The sequence below is a fragment of the Oryzias latipes genome, chromosome 20 (genome assembly GCF_053564925.1).
Source record: "Oryzias latipes strain Hd-rR chromosome 20, Olatipes_Hd-rR_3.1".
Taxonomy (NCBI): Eukaryota; Metazoa; Chordata; class Actinopteri; order Beloniformes; family Adrianichthyidae; genus Oryzias; species Oryzias latipes.
In genome coordinates this window covers 14,170,076-14,194,705 of record NC_136256.1, presented here as the reverse complement: position 1 = coordinate 14,194,705, position 24,630 = coordinate 14,170,076, and the positions used below count along the sequence as shown (strand labels likewise).

Genomic DNA, 24,630 nt, shown 5'->3' with positions numbered 1-24,630 from the left:
TGCCAGGCGATCGCTGTCACTAATTTGTTGTGGCAATATTAATTAATGATCAGCCTGTCACAGCTGTTTATATTGAGACAGATTAAAAGAGGGAGAGATTACACAAAGAAAACAATCTGGGAGAGGCTCAGCTGCTGACAGGGGTCACCTTCACGTGTCTGAAATCATATTCAATTTGCGGCGGTGGAGGCGGGGAAATTACTCCACTTGACCGCTCCGTGTGTCTCTCTTCCTGCTTTCACATTTCAAAATGCACCTGCATTTGGTCTTTGATGATACGAGCGATTGGTTGTTTTTTTTGTGCAACACACAAAAATATCCCCTCTGACACATGTTCTGTCAGTTTTTTTTTTTTTTTTCAGCCTCTGTTTCAGCTCTCAAGCAGACTTGGCAGCATTGCGGCTTCTCCGTGGTCACCACTAGACGTGAAGTGGCCAATCAGGACCTGAAACAGCGGGGCGATGATTCCTTTCGGTCAAAATGGATGTCAGGATTTTTCCAGTACCCTCTCACTTCATCCGACCTTAATTAGGCAAACTTGCTTTCTGGTTCCTGGAGTGCTGTGGATGGACTTGAAGGACTGCATCATGGTGTCTGGTTTTTGATAAAGGCTAACACAATTAGAAGCTACCGAGGCCTCGATTAAAGGTTTAGGAACCACAGACATGGAAGAGGTAGGGATCATTTATTAACCTCTATTCAGTAAATGTGCAGCGGTGACACTGTGTCCTCAGATCTGAGTCACAGAATTTGGAAGAGCTACAAAAGACTTAAAATACATCTTTCAATTAATCATTTTCAGTCATTTGTGAGACAGTTGAATGTACATTAAAGCCTCGAGAATATAGAATGGTCTGCAGTTGCCACCATCCCCCCAAACTCTGTGACTAACTGCATGACAAGTGGATAGACAAAAATAATCTCTTGAAAATGGCAGCTTTTCTGTTGGTTTTATCTCCATAGCAACCATTTTATATTTCGGTCGCCTGGTGATGACGAACTGCCTATGTAATTTTTAGAAGAATCTGCAAAAGTAATTTTTTGGATTTCCTTAGCAACAGAGGTCTTTCATTGACTGTGTCCACATTCCTTACAGTCAGCAGCGCAGCCTTCAGTGTCAAGCGGGCATGAGCAGCATTTTTAGGGAAACATTCCTTACATGTTTATATTGTATGTCATATTGTTTGCATTCACCCAACGATTCATTGCATTCACCCAACGATTTCACAATACTGTGGTAAAAAAATGTGCAAGCAACTGGGTAGCAACACTTTTGCGAGCTCGCCACGCTAACACAGTTCACAGTTCTCCAATGAGTAATTTCAATATTGATTCCCAAATAGCCTCCCTATTTGAGGAGGAGGAGGAGGAGGAGGAAGAGGAAGAGGAAGAGGGAGAGGAAGAGGAAGAGGTTGGCTAAAAAGAAGTGGGATGTAGAAAGGACTGAGGAAGGTAGACAGGAGTACAAGGAAGCGCAGCGTAGAGTGAAGAGAGAGGTGGCAAAGGCCAAACAAAAAGCTTATGATGAGCTATATGACAGGTTAGACACAAAGGAAGGAGAGAAGGACTTGTACAGACTAGCCAGACAGAGAGACAGAGATGGGAAGGACGTGCAACAGGTAAGAGTGATAAAGGACAGAGATGGAAAGGTGCTAACAACCCAGGAGAGTGTACAGAAAAGATGGAAGGAGTATTTTGAGGAGCTGATGAACGTGGAAAATGACAGGGAAAGAAGGGAGGAAGATGTGGTTGTTGTGGAGCAGGAAGTAGCAGAGATTGGAAAGGATGAGGTTAGGAAGGCTCTGAAAAGGATGAAGAGCGGAAAGGCCGTTGGTCCTGATGACGTACCTGTGGAGGTATGGAAGTGCTTAGGAGAGACAGCAGTGGAATTTCTAACGAGGTTGTTCAATAGGATTTTAGAGAGTGAGAAGATGCCTGAGGAATGGAGGAGAAGCGTTCTGGTCCCGATCTTTAAGAACAAGGGTGACACGCAGAACTGCAGCAACTATAGAGGAATAAAGTTGATGAGCCACACAATGAAGCTGTGGGAAAGAGTAGTGGAAGCCAGGCTTAGGAAGAAGGTGGAGATTTGTGAGCAGCAGTATGGTTTCATGCCCCGTAAGAGCACCACTGATGCCATTTTTGCTTTGAGAATGTTGATGGAAAAGTACAGAGATGGTCAGAAGGAGCTGCATTGTGTGTTCGTAGATTTAGAGAAGGCGTATGACAGGGTGCCGAGGGAGGAGCTGTGGTACTGTATGAGGTCGTCTGGAGTGGCAGAGAAGTATGTCAGAGTAGTTCAGGACATGTATGAGAGAAGTATGACGGTGGTGAGATGTGCTGTAGGTCAGACAGAGGAGTTCAAGGTGGAGGTGGGACTACACCAAGGATCAGCTTTGAGTCCTTTTTTGTTTGCTATGCTGATGGACAGGCTGACAGACGAGGTAAGACAGGAATCTCCCTGGACAATGATGTTTGCAGATGACATTGTAATTTGCAGTGAGAGTAGAGAGCAGGTGGAGGAACAGCTAGAGAGGTGGAGGTTTGCTCTGGAAAGAAGAGGCATGAAGGTCAGTCATAGTAAGACAGAATACATGTGTCTGAACGAGAGGGATCAAGGTAGAAGCGTTAGGTTACAGGGGGCTGAGGTGAAGAAGGTGCAGGAGTTTAAGTACTTGGGGTCAACAGTTCAGTGTGATGGGGAGTGTGGAAAAGAGGTGAAGAGGCGAGTGCAGGCAGGTTGGAGCGGGTGGAGGAAAGTGTCAGGAGTGTTGTGTGACAGAAGAGTGCCAGCAAGACTCAAAGGAAAGGTGTACAAGACAGTGGTGAGACCAGATCTGCTCTATGGGTTAGAGACGGTAGCAGTGAGACAGAGACAAGAGGCTGAGATGGAGGTAGCGGAGATGAAGATGTTGAGGTTCTCCTTAGGAGTGACCAGGTTAGACAGGATAAGGAACGAGTACATCAGAGGGACGGCTCATGTTGCCTGTGTTAGGGACAAAGTCAGAGAAGCCAGACTGAGATGGTTTGGACATGTTCAGAGGAGGGATAGTGGATATATTGGTAGAAGGATGTTGGAGATGGAGCTGCCTGGCAGGAGGGCAAGAGGACGGCCAAAGAGGAGATATATGGATGTCTTAACAGAGGACATGAAGTTGGCTAACGTTAGGGTAGAAGATGTTCATGATAGAGTGAGGTGGAGGACGATGATTCGCTGTGGCGACCCCTGATGGGAAAAGCCGAAAGAGAAAGAAGAAGATTCCCAAATAGCCTCCCGATGATGGTCAAGGGGTTTGGAGGTGATTGACTGGAATCTCAAGAGGAGTTTAAACTTGTAGTAAATACTAAAAGTGATTTGAAATTCAAGCTCGTAGCCTCTTCTCAAGATCAAAGGTCAATGAAACTTAGACTTACAACTGGCAATATGGGTGTCTGTCGTTTCATTTTAATAAAGACTGATAAAACTACTTCAATGGGTGGCAAAACATTTCAATGAAGATTTTAAAGGGTCTATATCATGCTAAATCAATTTTTGAGCTTTTAATTTTATTACAACGTTACTTCCTCAAGAACCAACAATCCCAATCCACATTGTGATGTAAATAGGTGAACAGTCTGCACAGCCAGCACCGCCCCCAGGCAAGCACACCCACCCACTTTCTCTGTGCAGCCAACGGTGATTAGCAAAATGCTTTCCTTTTATATTCACAGCATGCACGTCCATCTTCACAAAAGTTCTGATGTTGTTTGTTTTCGTGGGCAAGACATAGACATGCTGGCGAGGCCGGCTCTAGGTTGACGAAATGAAATGGCCAACACCCACAAGGAGAGAAAGGCGGTGCCTCAGAGATTGAGTTGTTTTACTTCTGGTTTGGAAAATAATATTCAATACAAAAAAAAGTTTATGATCATATACATGGATATTTTTCACTACAAGAGGCTTAAGGACAGCATGGAATATTCCCTTTAAGTCGAGTTGCCTTGACGTCACTTGGATGAAGGAGAACCTTCACTGACATTTTGCTACACAATTTAGGAGGGACCCTGAAAATTATGTGGTAATATGGGAAGACTGCAACTCAAAAAATATTTTTTTTTTCTATAAATAAACACAGTTCTCATATTAAAAAAAAGTTAAAAAGGAAAAACTTTTTCTTCCTTTCGTTTTTTTTGCTTCATAGAATTTCAGAGTAAGACCTTGGGTGGGGTTAAAGCTGTCAACTTTTACCCACGTGTGCCGGTAGAAATGGACATTTCTTTCTTTAGCTTTGAATAAAGAGTGTGAACAGTGGAGTGTCTTTTGATTTCCCTGGATAACAAAAGGTTAATTGAAGAAATAGAGAATGAAAGCGCTTTCTGGAAGATAAATAGCCTGTTAATGTCAGGCTGACTGTGGCCCAAAGATTCCCTTCTGCCAGGCTTGATAAAGCAAATTCCCTTAGACCAAAAATGGAGAAGGAGCAGGCTGGAAGTTATTATTACGGCAGAGTGAATCATGTGCGCTCATATTCTTGGCGGTTCTGTCCACCAGCGTCGGTCCAGAGCGTGGATGTGAAGCCAGGAGGTTTCAGGACGAATAGACATAGTTGAAATTATTCATTGGCGGGGGGAATTCTGGAGTTATTGGCTCTGGTCCAGTCGTTGAATTTCTATAAATCCTAGGTTCCAGGCTCATGACTTCACAGACAATGAGGACACTTCCCTTCAAATGTCAGACTATCCTTACGTCAACCTATAACTGCTGTTTACTTTTAGTTTCCCCTCTGTTTTATTAAATAAAACACATAAGCTCAGCCATCATATACGTAGATCCTGCTAAAGCAGCATGTCACACTGCCGATACGTACAATTTGCACATATTGTACAGATGAAAACTGGTTAACGTGAATATACGTGGAAAAAGTGAGAAAAGTTCTTTATGTGAAATTTTCACAGATGTATCACAAAAAAACCATGTTAAAACCACAGAATAAGTATGAATAAAGCTAGCAAAGAACACGTGAACTTGCGCTTCATTCATTTTCCTCACTTTGACATGCGAAGCACTGAGCAGAAATCATATCGTGTCAGCACCATGGTCAGCACCCGCCTTGGGCCCTCTCTAAGCTTTATTTTAGTATAACAGTTGGATTCCTCCACCAGTTCTAAGTCAGCTGCCGGGCGCCAGAGTAGGCAGCCTGCAGGTGGTGGATCTGCGAGAAGGGCCTGGCTCACGTCCAGAGTAGCATCTGTCCCCTCCGTACCCAGCTCCCTCCCAGCTACCCGCCTTCCCCGGAAGAGAGGAGCGGGAGACCCCCACTCAGTATAGACTGCTGGAGAGGTGAAAGGTTGGCCGATTTACACACCTGTCAAGTGACCGATTAGTGATTCATGCATCACTTGTGTAATTTTAACCTGATATATGCGCTGTATACATTCATTGATTCAATTCATTCATGTTCTTCCGTTTATCCCTTTCGGGGTCACGGGGCTGTTGGAGCCTATCCCGGCCACTTATGGGCAGGGGACACCCTGGACAGGAAGCCAGGGTATAAACGATATGAAAATTACACATTGGTGATATATGTGTGAAAAGTCTGTTAGACATATGTGGAATGGTTGTAGAAAGCCACAAATTTACTTTGTCGCAGAAATCACACGCAATTGCATATGATTCACGTAATAATTGTGTATGAAACACTTAAAAGACGAATGAACGGCATAATTCTCAACCGACCAAAGATTCTGAACAGCTCTAAACTAAACTCACGTAAAGAGCCCAAACCCTCGACGAACATCTGCGGACATCGACAAATGAAAAACACACAAAACACTTTTGAATTACGTATATCACGCACGAATCACGAAAGACTGAGATTACATTTATGGAAAATACCCAAAAAGTATGTAGTGGCAGTGTGACACAGCTGCTGAAAACCTCAGTCACATGCACTCGTACCGGTGCTGCGGTTATTTTCTGCACTGTAACAAACTGATTTCCTCAACTTTATGAAGATTCTGACTGTTGGCATGATGGGAGTTTGTGACGCTAAACTTTTCAAAACTCCAGTGTTGATATTCTTTGATTTACCATAACTCTTCAACTTTTTACATGATTAATCATGTCAGAACGTATTTGAATCCAAGCAATAAGGATTAATGCTTGGATTCATGGATCTGTGCAAACATCTAAAGCTTTCGGTCTGGCAATCGTTTGCATAATTGAGACTGTTATTGCATAATCAATACGTGGTAAGTTCGAACTATTAATATCTTAGAAACACACCATAGAGGCAATGGCGACAACTCATCATAAACCAGTCATGCTCAGAATTTGAGATAAATTTGGGGATTGTTCCAAGAAAGGTTTTCCGACATTGTCTCAATAATCCAGCAATAGGTACAACTACAGAGGAATTTGAATAAACCTAAAAACTTGACGTGTTTGTACAGCCCGCAAGTCAACAACGACCCCTGCAATCAATGCCCGGCAACCACTGACTGTATATAAGAACTGGACTGAGTGATTCCAAAAAGCCTAAATCCCATAGACTTCTTTCAGGAAATAAACAGCTATTACTTAGTCAACTAATTCAAGTTATACATTGACCAATCAGATGTCTCAATAAAAAGGATGCAGTTTCACGTTGAACTTTGGAAACATTTAATTGACAGATTCTCCGAAGCCCACTTTTAAGAAGTAGGGATGTGGCTGATACTGACATCGTCTGGTCCCAACGCTGTATTGCAAAAAATGACGACTGAATTGACTTTTTTTTGGTTGGAACCGGAAGTAAGTCATTTTCTACAGCTGACATCACACACACTCATTCAAGTTCTCATATAGTCAATGCGGGCAACAGGAAGTAACATTTGTTTTTGGAAGCCTAAGGCCTCTGCGTGATACTGACTACTACTCACACCTCCAATCCACTCTGCATGCGTGGATTTCTCATGCACGGCGCTCATCTTTCACCCATAGAAGTTAAAACGTCTCTGGAGGATGGCAGACAGCACGGCTGACTTTCAAGAAATTCCGCAATCGAGTGCTTTTCTGGAACTAAACGGGTGCAGCAAATCCTCTCAAAATCCTTTTAGGCACCGTGGCAGAAGAAAGGGAGGAAAAAAAAAGAAAAGTTTCTTCCAGGCAAACATGCAGGTTTGTTGGGTTGACGCTGTGCTCAAGGTAAGGATACTGGCCAGTTTTTTCCTTTTTTCCTAGGTTAAAAAAAGAATGTCAACACAAACCACAAGGTGCTCATTATGTTCTGACAAAGCTTCAAATGAAAGGTTTTGGATTGATGTTTCCATTCAAAACCCTGGAGTGTGCTGTTTTGCACATCCCTTTATGTTTTAATTTGACAGTAAAGGGACCATTTAAAGTGTCACATTCCCCTTTCTGTGTGCCCATGACCGGGACGTCTTGGATTTAATGTTCCGCTTCCTGCGACAAAGGTGAAAGTCAAAAAATCAGTGTGACTATCTGCTCAGCTTCAGATTTGGCTGAGATGAAACTCTGCGGCGGTGGTGGCGGTGATGCTAAGCGGCTGACGTGCATGCCAATCCAGCCAATGCTTTCTTCAGGCTCTCCAATTTCTCTGAAGTTTGCGAAGAAACCGGTTTCCTCGCTCTGATTGCTATTTAAATATTTGGCTAAATGAGCATGGAATTGGTCTTAGTGGTTTGTTTGTCAATTTGCTTTTTTCTTTTCTTTTTTGATTTCCTTCAGGCAACAGATTGAATTACTTTTTTTTCTGTGAAGCCACAGATGGGGAAGCAGGGGACTTTGCAAAAATACAGCACCCTCCTAATTTTACCTCCTCAAACACAAAAATACCCAAACAAACAACAATGGCGGGCTGGTTATGATTGAGATTTCTTGTGTTTTCGGAGGCGCCGGGACGATTCATTTCCTGGCTTCATTTACAAGCTTTTTCTATTTAAAATTTAAGCAGACCAACAAACGAATATTGTTCGGCAAAGATCCGGTCTTTGCCTAAGCGGCCTTGTTCACACGTAGGTGCACAGACTTATGGGATGTGTACTTTCACTCCAATTTGTGACAGCAGATAAACGCCTGGTTGTTCAGACATTTTTAGCTCCTCCTTCCTCCTTAATTAACTGTTGGAAGGAGTTTGATTTTTGTTGATGCATTGCCTGCTGTTTTGGTCATTACAGGCCCCTGTAGGAAGTCGAGTGGCTGCCAAAGAAGCTTAGCAGCAGCCCGGCGCTGGAAGTGTGCCTGCACTCACCTGGGGTAAATGAAGACAGGATTTCCTGCTGACTTTGAGGCCAGTCCTACCCTCGGGGGCTAATCTAATGTTGAAGAGCGCCTGCAGGGCACACTGCGCTGCCTGGGTCTTGGCCAGCTTCTTGCTGCGTCCGCAGCCCTCAAATATTCGCCCGTCCACGCGCACCGCCATTACAAAGTTTCGCAGCCGCCTGCCCTCGGCTCGCTCTGACAGACAGGCGTAGCGCAGGCCCGGTCGGAGCTCGTTGAGCATAGCCACCGGGCCCTTAGGAGCGTCCGGCTCAGGAACGATCCCCCCCAGCCTCTGCTGAGCCTGCACCATGAGGTCCAACGTGTGGCGGAGCAGGCGTCCATGTCGGAGCAGCTCGCTGGACAGCAGCTCGCTGGACAGCAACTCACTTTCGCTGCCTGAGTTGCAGAGTGAGAGGCCGTCTGAGCACGACGAAGACTCAAACTCTTTGAAAAGTGTGTCAGGGAAGTCCGCCTGGTCTGAAGTAAAGTCCGCCGTAGGGTTGGAGATGTTTCCCATGGCCAAGTGAGCCTGAGGAGCGTTTGGAAACTGGATGAAGGACTTGAGGGCTAGCTCAGCAGCCCTCATCTTAGCCTTCTTCTTCGTGGGTCCTGTCCCCTCAAATGTCAGTCCATTAACCTCCACCGCAATGGAGAAGACGGGAGCGTGGACGGGCCCCGTCTGGGACACCATGCGGTACTGCAGACCCGGCCGGAGCTCGTTAAGCTGCACCAGTGCATTCTTTGGAGCTTCAGACCAGGAGAGTTTCTTATAGATGAGTCGTAGCTGACACAAGTGCCCGTTGTTGTCTTCCTCGAGAGGCCGCTTCCTCTTTAGACCGGAGCTCCCACTTCTCGCCGAGTCCGAACAGAGAAGGGGCTGCCGCTCTCCGGAACCAATGGAACAGTCCTCCAAGTTACCAATATTCCTGTTTTCCTTTACCTCTGCGCTGCTGGTGCCTGCAGTAAAAACAAAACATTAAGGTCAATAAAAATGACAGAAAACACTCCAAACACAAAACGCAGCCATTACTGCACGGCGCTCCCGCCTATCCTGGCCGAACAAAACGCAGCAGGGAAAATCTCTTGAGGCAGATTGAGCCACTTGATACACAATGAAATGGTAATGACCACATCTACACTCATCTCCCTGAGCTGAGCCCACTCCATCGCTTGAGCCCGCTAACATATATAAGTATTTTAAAACCCTAATTCCCCCCCCCCCCCCCCCCCCCCGGAACTGCCGATATTATTCGCCAAATAATCCAGTAATCTGCCTTCAAATTGCTTGGGAATCTGTGTAGTGGGTAGGAAACATTGGACCCTGCGGCCACTGGCAAGCATCAATCCTATTTGTAATGGGGGTGGGGGTTGGTCGAGTGGCATACATTCCAGGAAAGGATAAAAGGAATGTCTGTAGCTTGCTTTATTTCACACTTGTATCCTTTTGCAGCGTCTTAACAGCTGCAACGCGCTCTTCAAACCCTGTTATGTGGAAGAGGCGTTGCATGTTTGATGGGAAAATGAAGGAACATAGGGCGTGCTGGTACTTCTACAGGACTATTATTGGTGGAATGGGGGCTGTTAGGGCAGAAGACAGCATCAATGCATCTGGATTTGAGGACTTCTTCATCACGCCTCACGATCTGAAGCGAACAAGTTCATCTCCCAAACTCATGCATGTGACAGAGGGATGCGTTTCATTGCCCATTGAAAGAACAGAGGCGGGGGCTTACTTAAACTGTCCTCGTCCTCCATATTTCCTGTCCCAGGGATTTTGTACTTGAAGGGTGCGATCAATGCAGACAGCATGCTGACTTTCTCTGGGGGAGAGAGGAGAGAGATGTAGAGTCAGCATGAGGGCAGCTCTGGAGCTGTTCAGATGGTTTTATCGAAGAGAGCCGGCGATCATCGGCCTGACAAAGAGGAAGCATGCGCACGCACACACAGTTCAACACAAAACACACACACAACAAAGGGCACTGTTTACATTTATAGCTTTTTTTCCTCAGAGATAAACATGTAGCACCATGAACATGAATATTTTTAATCTAGCCAACAACTTTATTAACTCCTGAAACTTTCGCGGTGCTGTTAGAATCTAAAGCTATGTTCACACCACCCTTGGAAACGAGCGTTTAACCCTTGTGATATCCTATGACCCCACCCTTACATTGACGTGTTCTCCCTACCATGACAAAGGTGGATAAAGGTAAAGGGGATGTCATGTAATCCATGGACACCAGTGAAGATCACAAATCATTGAAGAAAAAAGGTTAAGAGCACTGTCTAGTGGGTCTAGATGACCCAACTCCCAACGTTGAAGTGCCTAGGATAGCACAAGGGTTACGCAAACACGTCCAATGAAAAGTCTATATAAATAAGTGTTTCTGGCTTCCATGTTCAAAACTCTTGCTTTCTCAAGTAGCTACGCATGTTTCTACAACTCTTTTTAGGCTTTACATACTAGGCGTGTGGACATAGAACATGCATTGCAATTTAAACCAGGTGGAACTTTGACAAATCAGTGACTTGTAGTTGGTTGTGACATATGGATGGCATCCCTTTTAATTCACAGAAGTGCTAACTGTTTGAAAACTGATCATGGTGGAGAATATGTCGGGAATAGTCTTTCATGTCAGAATAGAGCTGTGAAAGAAAAGCCCTGATAAGCGACACCGCTTCGACATTTTGCATCAAGCTCCTTCTAACTGTAGGTGGCGAACATTCACTGGTGAACAGAAGAAAAAGATAAAGAAGAAGAAGCCCCTCCCTGGTTGTCCATTGTGAACACCGCGGGCTAAATGTGCGTTTAGCCCAGTTGGCTTATGCTGAGCGGGGTGTATTGGTAGAAAGGTCAACCTCTGATCAGAAAATTTGCAGGTTCAGTTTCCGCCTAGCCCACCCATCTGTCTTTGGGCAAAACACTGAAACCCACATTGGTCCTGGTGGTTATAAGTCAATGCCAGTGTTTGGCAGCAGAGCCGCCATAGGTGTGTGCATGAATGAATGAGGCTGTCACAGCAAAGCACATTTGGCCTACTTGGAAGGTAGTAAAATGCTATAAAAGTACACACCATGTTTTTTGACACTTCCAACACAAACAAATGCAAATGGCCACAAAAATTCACTTTCCCCATAATTTGGTTCAGTGGTGTAGTATACAATTCAGTTTTGAGCCAAAGGTTTTGACATAACAAAAGCATACTTGAAATCAGTTAAACAGGTGGCCCTAAATCTGCATTCTATAAAAGTGGGATAATGGAAATGAATAGACCTGCCACGTCCCACCCAAGTCTGGGTCTCCCTGAGCCCTGAGAGTTGTGACAGGAAGGGCATCCGGCTTAAAAATCTCTGCCAAACCACCTGTGAAAGTGACAACCACTGAAAGGATGTGCTGAAAAGTGAACAACAGACTTTTTCATGATATTCTAATTTGTTGGAAAGGCTGAGTATCTATATTCTATGTCTATACATCTATATTCTCATTTAGTTCCTATAATCTGGTTACTATCAGATCAAGCACAGATTATCAATATTTTATTCAATTTAGCATATTTATATTCATATTTATCAATCATATGTCATGAAACAGATTTTTAGAACTCATTCTGATAAATAAAGAAAAGTTGCACTGGTATCTACAGTATTTAAAGAAAGAACAGCTTTACGCCGTGTGGTGGCGCAGTGGTTAGCCCTCTTGCCTCACAGCCAGAAGGGACCTTTCTTCTGGCACTCCGGCTTCCCACCGTCCAAAAACGTGCTTTGGACGGTTACTCTAACTTGTCCTTAGGTGTGAATGTGAGGGTGCATGGCTGTGTGATTAGCGGCCCTGCGACAGACTGGCGACCTGTCCAGGATGTGCCCTGCCTTCGCCCGTGAGTGGCTGGGACAGGCTCCGGCAGCCCCATGACTCCCGAAAGGGACAAAATGGGTTTAGAAGATGAATAAAAAAATAAATAATTTACAATGTCATTCTTTGTTTTTCAACTTCGCTTCCCAACTTAGGCCTTTGTCAAAGACCCAATAGTTTCATTGCAGCACAAGCTTAATCACTTGATAGCAGTCAAACATAGAACCACATATAGATGAAAGAATAAGCCTAGCTTCTTCTCTTTATCAGCTCTTACTTGTTGACATTTGCTCTGCTCTGTTTCTCCCTGAAGCTGCCACTGCCCAGGTGTGCGTGTTGTTTACAGTGTGAAGCCCTATTAGAGCCATTGCTTGGTCTGATGCTCTCCACGCAGCACTGAGCAGAATTGACAGATTAGTCTGGCTCCTTAATTAAACCTCCTTTCTCTTCCCAACATCAGCTAATGATCAATAAAAGAGAAAGGTAAGGGAGAAGCAACAAGGAGGGAGCAAATAGTACAAGGAGGCGATAAAGTTGAAAAAAACAAAAGTTGACAAAGATGTAGGCTGGCGTTAATGCAGGTTTGTAGAAGGTCAATAAGTAATGCAACTGAGAAATACTTTTGTATGCCTCACATGTTTTGCTTTTCTCAGCAGCAAATTTGTAATAAACACATTTTAATAAACGTGCAATGTTGTGAACGAGCTCAGCGGCTGGTGCCCTCTATTGTCGCAGAGCAACAGCACTGGAGGGCCTCCATGAGTCACTTTGAAACACATGGTTACACTCTAAACACGAAGGCTGCAGCTCTGCTACTCCTTGTGGGCCAACATTACAATAAAAGCATTTGCATCCTGACCTAATTACCGACTAAAGACCAACACAAGCAGCAATTTAGCTACAAACGACTCCCACAGCCAAAAGGGTCATTATATAGACCCTTTTCAAATCACTGCACATTGTTTTTTAAAGCCCCTTATGTTCCATCCATAACAAAAAATTGCAATAAAAAGCTAAATGTTATCGCATTACGTGTTTTCAAATGTGCAAAATTAGATTTCCTGAAGGTTTTGCCGGCTTGTGCATTTGTTCACACAATGCATCCATTTCCTTTGTAGCGTGAAAGACAAGTGTTTGCATCAAGCATGAAATTAGAGCACACACGGAGGCAATTATAACACGGGAGCCCAAGGTTTAACAACGGGGCCCCAAATGCCTTTAATGTATATTTGATAATCCTGTTTTGTCAAGGGATCTAAACCCGACGCTCAAAAGCTTCTGTCAAGCCAAAGGGCCCACAGGGCGACGAGGCATCAGGGCCAAACGTATCACAGAACACTGTATGATACTACACTCTATCCTCTTGGGCAGATCTGTTAAAAAAAACAACTCAAGACAAATAGCAAAATATTGAACAGATTTAAAGCAGAATGCCTCTTATGCCAGATGTTTTTTTAAGGTCGTGTCACACAGCCCTTCGGAACTTTTGGTGCATATTGCACAGAAGAAAATTGGTCATACGTGAAACGAGTGGGAAAAGCTGTGGTCTTTACATGAATGAGTATTTCACGTTACAACCACAGAAGAAGTACGAATTACGTAATTTTAATGTGATATGTGCGTCGCATACACAATATTTAAGTTATACATCATTGGTATGTGCGTAATAAGTCTCTTAGACAAACGTGAACGGTCATGGAGAGCCACAAATTTGCATATCCATCTTGCAGAAATCCCCCACAGTTGCATGAGATTTAAGTAATAATTGCCTATAAACTATGTAAAATATGCGTCAACTGCATAATTTTCAGCCGACCGAAAATTTTGAACAGTTAAAAACTTAATTCCCGACCTGACGGCCAAAACCCTCAACGGACATCTGCACACATCGACGAATGACGAACGCAATAAACACTTATGAATATCAGGCATGTATCACAAAAGATCAACATTTAATGTGTGTAAAATGCACAAAATGTGCACAGTGGCTGAGTGACACGGCATTTAGGTTAACTACAAATTCATTTCAGGAAGTACACACATGCTTGAATATTTTGAGTTTTGCTTTAAAACGACATCTTGTCGTTCGGACTCCTGAACCTGTGTTTAGCACGTTCTTAGCGCACGTCAAATGCCCAGTGTGTCTGCGAATTCTCTCATTAAATGGTAAATGGCGTATACGTATATAGCGCTTTTCTACCTTACTCGAAGGCCCAAAGCGCATCACAGTCACAATCCCATTCACACATTCACACACACTTTCACACACTGAATGCGGCTCCGGTTCAGTGTCTTGCCCAGGGACACTTCGACCCATGGGCAGCAAGCCGGGAATTGAACCTGCAATGTTACGATCATGGGTCGACCGCCCTAACGGTGCACCACGGCCGCCCGCCTTACTATCTAACTGCCAAAAAATGATATAGCACTGGACTTTCCAGTGTCAATTCAGTCGCCGTTTATTTGCTATGTTGGAGCCATAAATGGTTAGTGAGCAGTGACTGGTCCAAGACGGTCTGAGTCAACGTTTCTATGGCAACCATTCTCACCAGCCAGGAGTGAGCTTTTTGGAAGTCCACAGCCCTCCATTTGAAATGGAGCAACACCAAATCAGTCAAACGTTTCAAACACTTGATGTGAGACCAGCTACTTTTATTGAGGCTTCCAATTGGTCAGTTTCTAACTTAAATATCTTGCTTTACAAAAAAAATGGGACTATCGAGAATATGTTTAAGTGTATCAGAGCAAGAATGGTTATTCTGACAAATAGACTAAACTAAGTAATAGCTGTTTTTTTATCTATGAAATCTATGGGATTTAAGCTTCTTGGAACCAGCAGGTACTTCCTCAGTCCAGTTCTCTTATACAGTCAATGGCAAGACAGAATAAAGTGAGACTTTTGTTTATTTTAGCCAGCCTTCTGCGGTCATTTGAGGTACTGCAATGTTTAGCGTTTCCTCATTGGCACAAATTCTGTAACAAAATGTGAGGGGTCACTTTAAAACAGCAAAAGAAACAGTTTTGCTTTTTTATTCATCATTCAATCTTTACTTTTATGAGTTTATTTTTAGAGGAGCTTTTGTTTATTCCATTCTGCATATTTCATGCAACCCTGAAAAGAAAAGTCTGATTGTCAGTACTACGCAGCTCTCTTTTCAGAAAGAAGCCCTTGAGTAGAAAATATGAGTGATTTCAATTCCTCTGACGTTGTGCAGCTCAGTTGAGAGGTCATCCTTGAAATGCCACCAGTGAAAGGTTTATGAAGTGCAACAGGAAGCACCGACTCTTGAAAAGTGAAAGAGATCTGCATAATATCACAGACAGTCAGTTTTAGCTTTTCTAATGAAACCGCTTTTCAGAGTAGGAAACAAAAATGAAACATGTCATCAGTGAGTTTATCGAGACGGGAAATTTTAGGTGCCAAAATGTTTTAGTGACCCGGTCGACATGACACATCTGAGGAGGCGGAGTTTGAGATCTGCTCTGTAAAAGTCTCTTTAAAGCTGAGGCAGAAAAAAGGAAAAAGAAAAAAAAATGCAGTGAAGTTAATCAAACGTGCCAACAATCACCTTTCGCTGATGTGGCCAAAGTTACCCCGCGTGCCCTTCACGGTGCGGTATCTGTCATCCATCCCCTCTCATTCAGGCGGGAGGAGGAGGTGGGGTGGGTGAATGATGGACTTGATGCAAATAGCCTCAGCTCCGACCCCCACCGCCGAACGGCGAGAGAAGACGTCGCTCATTTGTTCACACCTCACAAAGGGCTGAGGCAGAGGACAGCCAGGTTAGATAGGTGGAGCTCTGGCAGATGGCCAAACACTCCAGATAGGGTGGTGCTCTGTCTCTTGGCACCCCCCCCCCCCCCCCCCTTCCTGTTCTAAGCAGAGGGTAATGAGCCCAATCAGAGTTCCCCATGGCTCAGCATAACGAATGGGTCAGATGAGCGACGGGAGACTATTGAAACAAGCGTCGGGTGGAGTGCAGGGTGGAGGAATCACAGACTTAGTTTGCCTCCCGCCTGCCTCCCCGTCTTGTCTGTATCTTTCATAGTGAAAGCCACTGAGCCACTAAATAAGAGGCTGCATTGTTTCACCGAGGCATTAACGACTCCCGCCTCTTCTCCTCGGCGATAACAGCCGTGTAATAATACACACTGTTAAAGGGCCCATTTGCCTTTTTTTTCTTCTTTTTTTCCAGAAGCATTTTAAATTTATCTTAAAACGTAAAGAACGTGCAGCCCAATCGTGTTTTTTCTCACCTGCTGACAAATGCGCGTACAATGCAAGGAAAGAAGGCAATTACCGTGGAGTGAAAAACTATCAGGCCTGTCTTATGATCCAGATAATCAAATACCTTTTGATGTTAAGCAAAGATAAAGTGAAAACATTTTTTTATTCTAAGCAATTGAAGGCATTGCTTAAAGAAAAATGTCATTACCTCCTTAACAGAATAACTGGCAATGCAGCCTCAATGAATAACAGTTTGTCTTTAACATGGCTGGTTTAATAGAATTTGAGTCCAGATGGTTTTCCTGCATTAATGGCTGCTTAAAGTCAATAAAATTGTAACTCAATCAGGTTTCAGTCATGATTTTAATTCTGGCGCTGCGCAACTTTTCATTTTCCAGTGGTGTACCTGTTGTGTTTGGATTGTTGTCCCACTGCCAACATATTTTGGAGCCTGATGTCATGAACTAATCTTTAGACGTTTTTTAAAACATCCATATAAATAAAAATGGTTAATTTGGTGTTTTTAACATGCTGTTATGATATTTATCCCATGACATTTATTAAAACAATTAAGTTTGAAATTGCATTCTTTTGGTATTTTTTTAATCAAACTGTTGTGAATCAGGAGCAGACAAAAGGTGTTGTTAGTAAAAAAAGAGCTTATTTGTGACGTAAAAAATATTTGGGCGGGTCACAAACTCGCTGCTCTGAACTCTCAGCAACCAATTTTTTTTTTTGGTTTAAAATGGCACAGAAATATCTAAAAGACTACTGGGAACACCTTTAAAATAGATCAAAAGATGACCAGAGTGGGACTTTAACCCTTTAACACCAGAGCTCTTCCTGGCAACAAGACATACAACACAGCTCTCTGAACTACTATCCTGTAACTCTTCCACTGTTTACACAATTAACAATATTTCAAAGGATTCTGACAGGGAGAATAGCCGCTCTGTTTTGCATCAGATTTTATCCACTTCACTACTGTAAAGCCGTAAATATTAGCACAAAGCTGCTTTCCTCCACTTCAAATCTGTCAGAATTACCTCGACTGCATAAACAGTAAAAGAGTTTAAGGTAACTTGAAGTACATCAGCAGAGGAGCTACAGCTCCATCTTCTACAGAATCACTGCGCCACATGCCCATGAGCAGATCATTTTTTTCAACATTACGAGAAAAAACAAAATAAATAGCCGGCCCAGCGTGTTTATCCGTGCCATGAAATTTGTACAACACATAGACCCCGTTGTTGCACAAGGGTAGGAAGAGGTCCTTAATTCCCATACCATCATACTACCACATTCTTCGGGGAAAACACTGCTTTTCTTTAAATTCTATGCAAACAAGAACCCCTTTTCAAGTTCCAAATGTTAATTAAAACAAATGAGGTGAACCCCCTAAATAATTAGTAAAAAATAAGCATCTATTATTCCAGGGAAACTCAGATTTAACCCCACACAAATGTTTTTAAAGTCTCAGTGTCATTTGGTTCATTAGGGAACCTGTTTACTGTTGTTGTTAAGAAAGGCCAAGTCATGCAAATTCAAGACTTCAACACTTTTTTTTAAAGACTCTGACCCAACAAGTGAAAGCATTGAGCTCCTTATACTATAAATGTACCCAGTAAGGTTGTTCTCAGGATTTAATAGCTTATGCCTTTGTAACATGCACTTATACAGAGGGTTGATTCGTACGGGTGCCCCTGGAGGGTCACAGAGTGGAGCGTGCACTACTTACAGAGAGCGCAAGTGGGTTAGGTAGGGGTAAAATGATGATTAAATTTATATGATATGCGTTGTTGACGATATGATTCATAGTCATTATTGGTTCATTTTGAATGATCCAATTCACTGACCTAAAATCAATATTTTGCCAATAATTCAACCAGTGTGACTCAGAGATAAATACCGGAACAGTGTAAATGTGTTTTCCAGAATTCTTGCAAGATAATCAAGAGTAAATTAAATATGTTTACAAGTAAACAGGAAATCCATTCACATTTGAGTTTTACAAAGTTCAGCACACCGTTGTTTTTCCACACCAAAATAATCCAAAGGGGACATTATTAGAACATTCTACCACACTGTGTGGTCACATGTTTTTACAAAAGTCAGTGTTTCCACACGTTGGACTGGAATGACAGACTGATCATTTTTTGCTGTCATCACATGTGTTGTCTGCTGTGATGTCACTTGCTCGTTTTTACCTTATCCTAAAATAAACCTATCATGTCTCAGTCCAAATGGTATTTTCCAGTATTGATATAATCAATCATTTTTATTTGAAAACAATTTCATAATGGTATAGGTCGATTCGATTTACAACTTGCTTCAGATGGATGTGGGTGGATCATAGCAATAGAAATTGATTCATGGATTATTCTATTGATTAATCATTACACCCCAACCATTTTGCAGTTCTCTTGAGGCTCCTCCGGCCATTAAAAAATGAACATCATGAAAATGGAACGTGCCATTATTGTGTATGTAGTATTTGTAAGGATAATGTTACTTACAAGAACCAATAACATATGACAAAATCACCAACGTACTGACTACTTCCTGGTTTCTATACTACAGTTCCCATCAGCCCTTGCCCTCGATATCAGGATGTTCCCCAGCTGCTTTCAGCCATTCATTACTCACCTGTCTCACATCTGCAATCACACAACCTCTATACACTCAGCATCTCAGCCGTGTCACTGATCCTCAGTGGACCTCGGTCACCTGCCACCTTAACCTGCTCAAACTCGGTGCTTTCCCTGTTTTCCTACCCAAAGCCGACGCCTGCCATCTCATCTGTTCATGCTCTCGAGACATTTCCCTGTTTTTACTCTGTCTGGGCTCACCAAGTGGTCTATGACCCTGATATTTTATACAGGCCACCTGTGTGCCCCATACAGGTTTGCCCATTTTTTGCCCGCAGACAGCCCGTGTCCACTGTCACTAAGGCTTTACCTGTCAATCAAAAGATCAGGACATTTTATGGTGAAATGTAAAAAAAATAATGAAGTCTAGACTTATTCATAAGGTGATAACTGAAGGTCCTAAAAAGCAAGCAGATGGAAAGTGCATTATGGGAGTTCATGATTTTGTTCCTTTTGTGGAGGACTGACTCAGTTCTGCTTTTTTTTGTTAATATCGACTCAAAGCGCCCCCCCCCCCGCGCTTCCACCACAGGGCGACTCGTCATGGTTGAGTGTCCCTTCACGTGCGCGCTCAGGGCGTGTGACGCCTGTGGATTACTGCAGCGGCGGCTGTGACGTTAAGACACAGGGCTGAGTCCGCACCTCCACCTAACTCCTCCAGCTCCCACGTCTGAGAGCACGGCTAGATAAAAGCTTTTTTATGTCCCATCCCAGATTCAAAACTGTATTAAAACAGAAAAAAAGACATCAATGCATTTATTCCTCTTTTTTGCATCCCGAGCTTTTGGCCGAAGATGATGTTTCTTCTGGACGCCGTTGAGCTTGGCTGCAAAAAGCTTTCAGCACAGAAATAGAAGCATCTGAACAATAGTGCATTAGAGCGCAGAAAGTGCCTTTAATTCAGAAGCAGATCCAATAAAGGAAAAAAACAGGCCTGTTTAAACGTCTATGAAATCCAAAAAGGAGTAGAAATACCCCCACCCCCCCCCATGCTGGAGACATCCTCTCTAAAAATACCTTTTGGCAATTAAAGGCAAACAACCCCCACCCCTTCATCAATGTCCATGCAGATCAGGATTGAACCTGATAAGTGGAGGATTTAATGCGCCGGCTTCTTGCCTTGACAGAATATTAATGCAGGTTGTCAGCCATGAGAATGACTCATTTACACGCATGCAGAGGAAGTCAAACCTGGATGAGGTTTGCCGCCCTGCTCTATGATAACGAGCACTCGAGTGTATTTACAAGCCGGTGAGATAAGTGCGCGGTTGTAATGACAGTAAGCAGGTCGGCGGCGTCTCTGCCGCTCACTGCCTTGTAGCTCATCTCGCTCCCATGGTTCTCTCTGTCAGCGAGCCGCTGCCTCCTGCAGCATTATCTGGCACAAAGCCTCAAATTCAGTCTGGCTTGTGAAACTTTTTTTATTTTCTTTCAACTGGTGTTTAATTTGTGCTGTTGTGTGGATGGAAAAGGAAAAAGACCCAATCTGAAGAAAAATTGTGCTGTGACGTTTTTTACTTGCATTTTTTTGATGATGGAGGACATACGTGGCATACAGTTATGTAGCACTTTACTACCTTCTTAATAGGCCCAATACAATGTGGTGCAGGTTCAAGGATGCTCTGAACGTGGGTTCCTGAACACCCATTTAGCCAATGCTATTCACAATGAACTGTTGCCACCGAGCGCATGTACCTACAGGTGGAGGAAACTTGGTGCAAAATGACGAAGTGGTGCAGATCTTGTGAGTTTTGCTCCAGGCTTTTTCTTTCATAGCTCTATCCTGATATATGAACTGACTTGGTGTCATGGCTGGAAACAAACTGCAATTATTATTTTCTCCTTCATGATTCAAACGGTTGGCACTTCCATTCATTAAAAAGAACGCCATTTATACGTCACTACCAAATCCAAGTCCCTGATTGGTCATAGTTCAACTGGTTATCATTCAAAAGTGCTTTGTATGTAGCGACCAAAAACCGACTTAAAACATGTGTAGCAATGTATGAATGCAAGAGGCTTAGACTAATAAAAAAATAAAAAAATAATACATTTTATTTGTTTGGCGCCTTTCTAGGAACCCAAGGTCGTCGTACATAAAAGTGAAAATAAAAATAAAAGCAATAAAATAAACATTTAAAATAGGCCGGGAATAAGAAGTTATGAAGGGAAATAGGCAAGTTGGAAACTAAATCCGAAATGACCGTTTACATAGACTCTTCATTGGAGGTGGTTGCCTTAACGTGTATTGCTGAGGGCAGTGTGAGGGTGGCATAACACTGGCTCCAGCCTGTAACCACCAGGGTGAATGTGGGGTTCAGTGTCCTGTCCAGCGACACATGGGCAGGCAGCACAGGAACCAAACCTGCAACCGTCTGACCAGCAAACAAAACAACAAATAGAAAATTAAGCTTAAATTTACATTCATGAGGATTTTTTTAATTCAAATTGTTGTAAACTAGGAGCAGACAAAAAATTTACAAATGTAACCTATTTGCATCAAAGTTCTGACTGAAAGATCTAGGTGGAAACCAACAACTCAGAGACTCAGACGAAGTGAGGGTGGTGAGCAGAATGCAGCTGCAACCCAATCAAAGGGTGGAGCAAAAAACAAAAACCTCCTCAGCTCACCTGCTCCTCACACCGCCCTTCCCCGCTAAATGGCTTCGCTCTCGCCTCACGAAACCTGCGATCTCCTCCAGCAGTATTTCACACCTCACATTGTGACACATTTCATCGGTGCTGCTCCGCTTTGTTTCGGCAAAAACGGCTGCACCGATGGTCACCGGGAGGCACAGATGGGACGAGGACAGTTTCTCGTCAGTTGTTCCGTCCCACCAAGCTCGACACATCTGGTATGCAGCGAGAGGCATCTTTGCGCTAATTTGTTTGTCACTACACATTTAGGGGACGATCTGTCTTCCTGCCATGCTTTGGTTGCAGCGGAATGCTTGAAGAACATGGCTAGTCAGAAGTTTCTGCCGACGAGGCCACAGAGCCACTCGAGACATACACACACCATCTGACTGAAAAAAAGAGGGGAAAAAAAGCATCTCTTGGAGCTGCAGTATCTGATAGGGATAAAAATATCAAACTCCTTTTTCTAATCACATACAAGCATGATGTTAAAGAATAGAAATGAAAATCTATCAATCAAGTGTATAAGGGCTGATATAAAGGTTTTTTTTTGGATTTCAAACACAGTCATAAGGCAACAAACATCACATTTCCCTTTAATAAGCCAATCAATTGCAGGACTGAAGGTGTCCAACCAGGAGGATTCAAATGTGGACTGAACCCTGTACCTCTGAGACTCATGAAGCCACTTGGATGAGCGGCGAAACACTTCAAGGAAGATTTTATGTCCAGTTGCTACGACTCAACTTCAAGACAACGTCACCTGCATTAATGAGAACCTTCACAGACTGACACAGTCATATAGTTTCCACACCATTCCGGTCAAATAAATAAAAAGATCCACCTATAGATGACGGCAATTTTCTTTCCAAAATATTGCTCAATATACACATCTTCAACATTTTTGGATTCTTCGTATCCACTTACAATGGAATGAAAGGGAATACAGTGATCCCTTGTTTATTCTAGGAGTTAAGTTCTAAAAAAACTTCAACAGATTAATTTATTATTATTTTCTTTACTATTCTAGATGTTTTAAGGGTGTTCACTTTTCTTAGATTAACATGAACATTTTCACACTTTTCTCTCTTGTGCGAACACTAAAAGTTAAGACCTTTGTTTTTTATTGTATTATACAATTTTTAATAAAGATCTGTAGGGGAATGTACTGGAGGAGATTTAATAACAAGGTCTGCAGCCAATCAGGGTGCAGAATATTATGGCCTGGAATACATTTTTTTTTAAATCATGCAAAATTGCACAAAAAAATCACCTTGAAACAAATTATATTAAAAAAGAGCTTTAAATATAGCTGCTTATCAGCAACCTCATAGGGGAGTACACATAGAATATAATTCTCAGTAACAAATAGGGATTATATATAGAGAGAGTTTTGTTTTATTTTGACTGGTTTAGGATCAAAGCAACTAGAAAATTATTGAAAACATATATTTAGAAATGCAGAACAATTGATAAGAATGATTTTTTTCTGATTCTGAATGAGTGAGTTTGTTGAGGTCTTATTGTTTTTTTTGCATAGGGAGAAAGCTCAAAAATATCGCTCATGTGACAATCCCAAAATGAAAAAAAAACAAAAACAAAGAAATTCCTCTTTTATTTTAGAAATACACAATAGTTCAGTGTGCCAGAATCCTGCAACCTCATGAGTTAAAACCCCCAAATCAAAAGCATATCAACATCATAGCTTAAAGCAGAACAGAAAACAAAAACAAAATCACTTACTGCACATTCAAGCAGAGTGGAAGAGAACAAGAGTAGATATATTTAGCTCCAACTGTCACTGGTTCCAGAAAAGTGCTCTGAATAATGGAGCTGCCTAATGTGGGCACACACACAAGCTAAAAGGGTTTTGCTGTCTTGCTTTGATTTGGTACCATTGACGTGATGGTGTCATTATGAAGAATAATCTCTAGCATGCACTACCATGAGGTTTGCAAACTGAGTACAGGTTATGTTCTAAAACTAACACGCGATAGCTGAAATCCGCTGACTAGACTTACAGATGTTTTAAGACTGTAAAACTCCTCACTACACACTTTATACATTTTTCTTAATTGGCCTTTATCATGCAAAATCCACTTTTTTGAGCTTTTAACTGTAATATAATGTTAATTCCTCACGAAAAACAACCCCAAAGTGCTTTTTTGATCCATTCACGCATCTCTGAGCATTCCTCTCAAAGCCTGTTCTCTGATCATCAACCCCTCCCAGTCCATGAAAATGATCGGGTCCCCACAGTCAAACATTTAAACAGAGGAGGGGGAACAGCTCCTTCCAGGAAGAGTCTGCACTGCCAGTACTGCTCCCAGGCAAACACAAAGACCAACTTTTTCCGTGGAGCTAGCGGTATCAGCTGGGTCAAGAGTGTAACAATGTGCACATCAATCTTTTTGGATATTGTGGATGTTTTCGTGGGCAAAACGCAGAAACACTGCCAAGGTTAGCTCTCGGTTGAGGTTACGAAATGGGTGGCAACCACAAGGAGCGTAAGGAGCTGTCTTAGAGATCGAGTCAACTTAGTTCTGAGTAGGAAAAGGATCTGCAAAACTAACTAATATTTCCTTGGGCCGTGGTGCAGCGGTAGGGTGGTCGACCCATGATCGTAGGATTGCATGTTCGATTCCCGCCTTGCACGCCAATGAGTCGAAGTGTCCTTGGGCAAGACTCTGAACCCCAACTTGCCTCTGGTGGCAGGCGGGCGCCTGTGTTTGGCAGCGGAGCGGCCACCAGTATTTGAATGTGTGTGCATGGGTGAATGGGTCTGTGACTTTAAAAGCGACTTGTCCTTGTAGGTAGAAAAGTGCTATACAAGTATATGCCATTTACCATTTAAAAAAATCCATATTTAGTGTGCCAAATGTCATATATAATCATACATATAGATAGAGTTTACTCTGAAAGGCTTAGAATACCATGGTATGGGCCCTTTTTACCTTTGACGCTTGTTCCAGAATGAGCTAAATGTTGGTTCTTAAATGCGTGTTTAGCCCATGTTGTTCACACT

General features: G+C 42.8%; 1 protein-coding gene across 2 annotated transcripts in view; it reads right to left on the bottom strand.

Moving 5' to 3' along the window:
* Nucleotides 1-24,630, bottom strand: part of adarb2 (adenosine deaminase RNA specific B2 (inactive)) — a 230,405-nt gene that overhangs the window by 77,450 nt on the left and 128,325 nt on the right. Inside the window, exons 2-3 of one of the 2 annotated variants that reach the window (XM_020712721.3) lie at nt 9,976-10,062; nt 8,232-9,199 (exon numbers count right to left, since the gene is read on the bottom strand). In XM_020712721.3, coding sequence (XP_020568380.1) covers nt 8,232-9,199; nt 9,976-10,062 — 1,055 coding nt within the window. Of the gene's footprint in view, nt 1-8,231; nt 9,200-9,975; nt 10,066-24,630 lie in introns of both variants that reach the window. The other variant, XM_020712719.3, reaches the window with a different exon arrangement.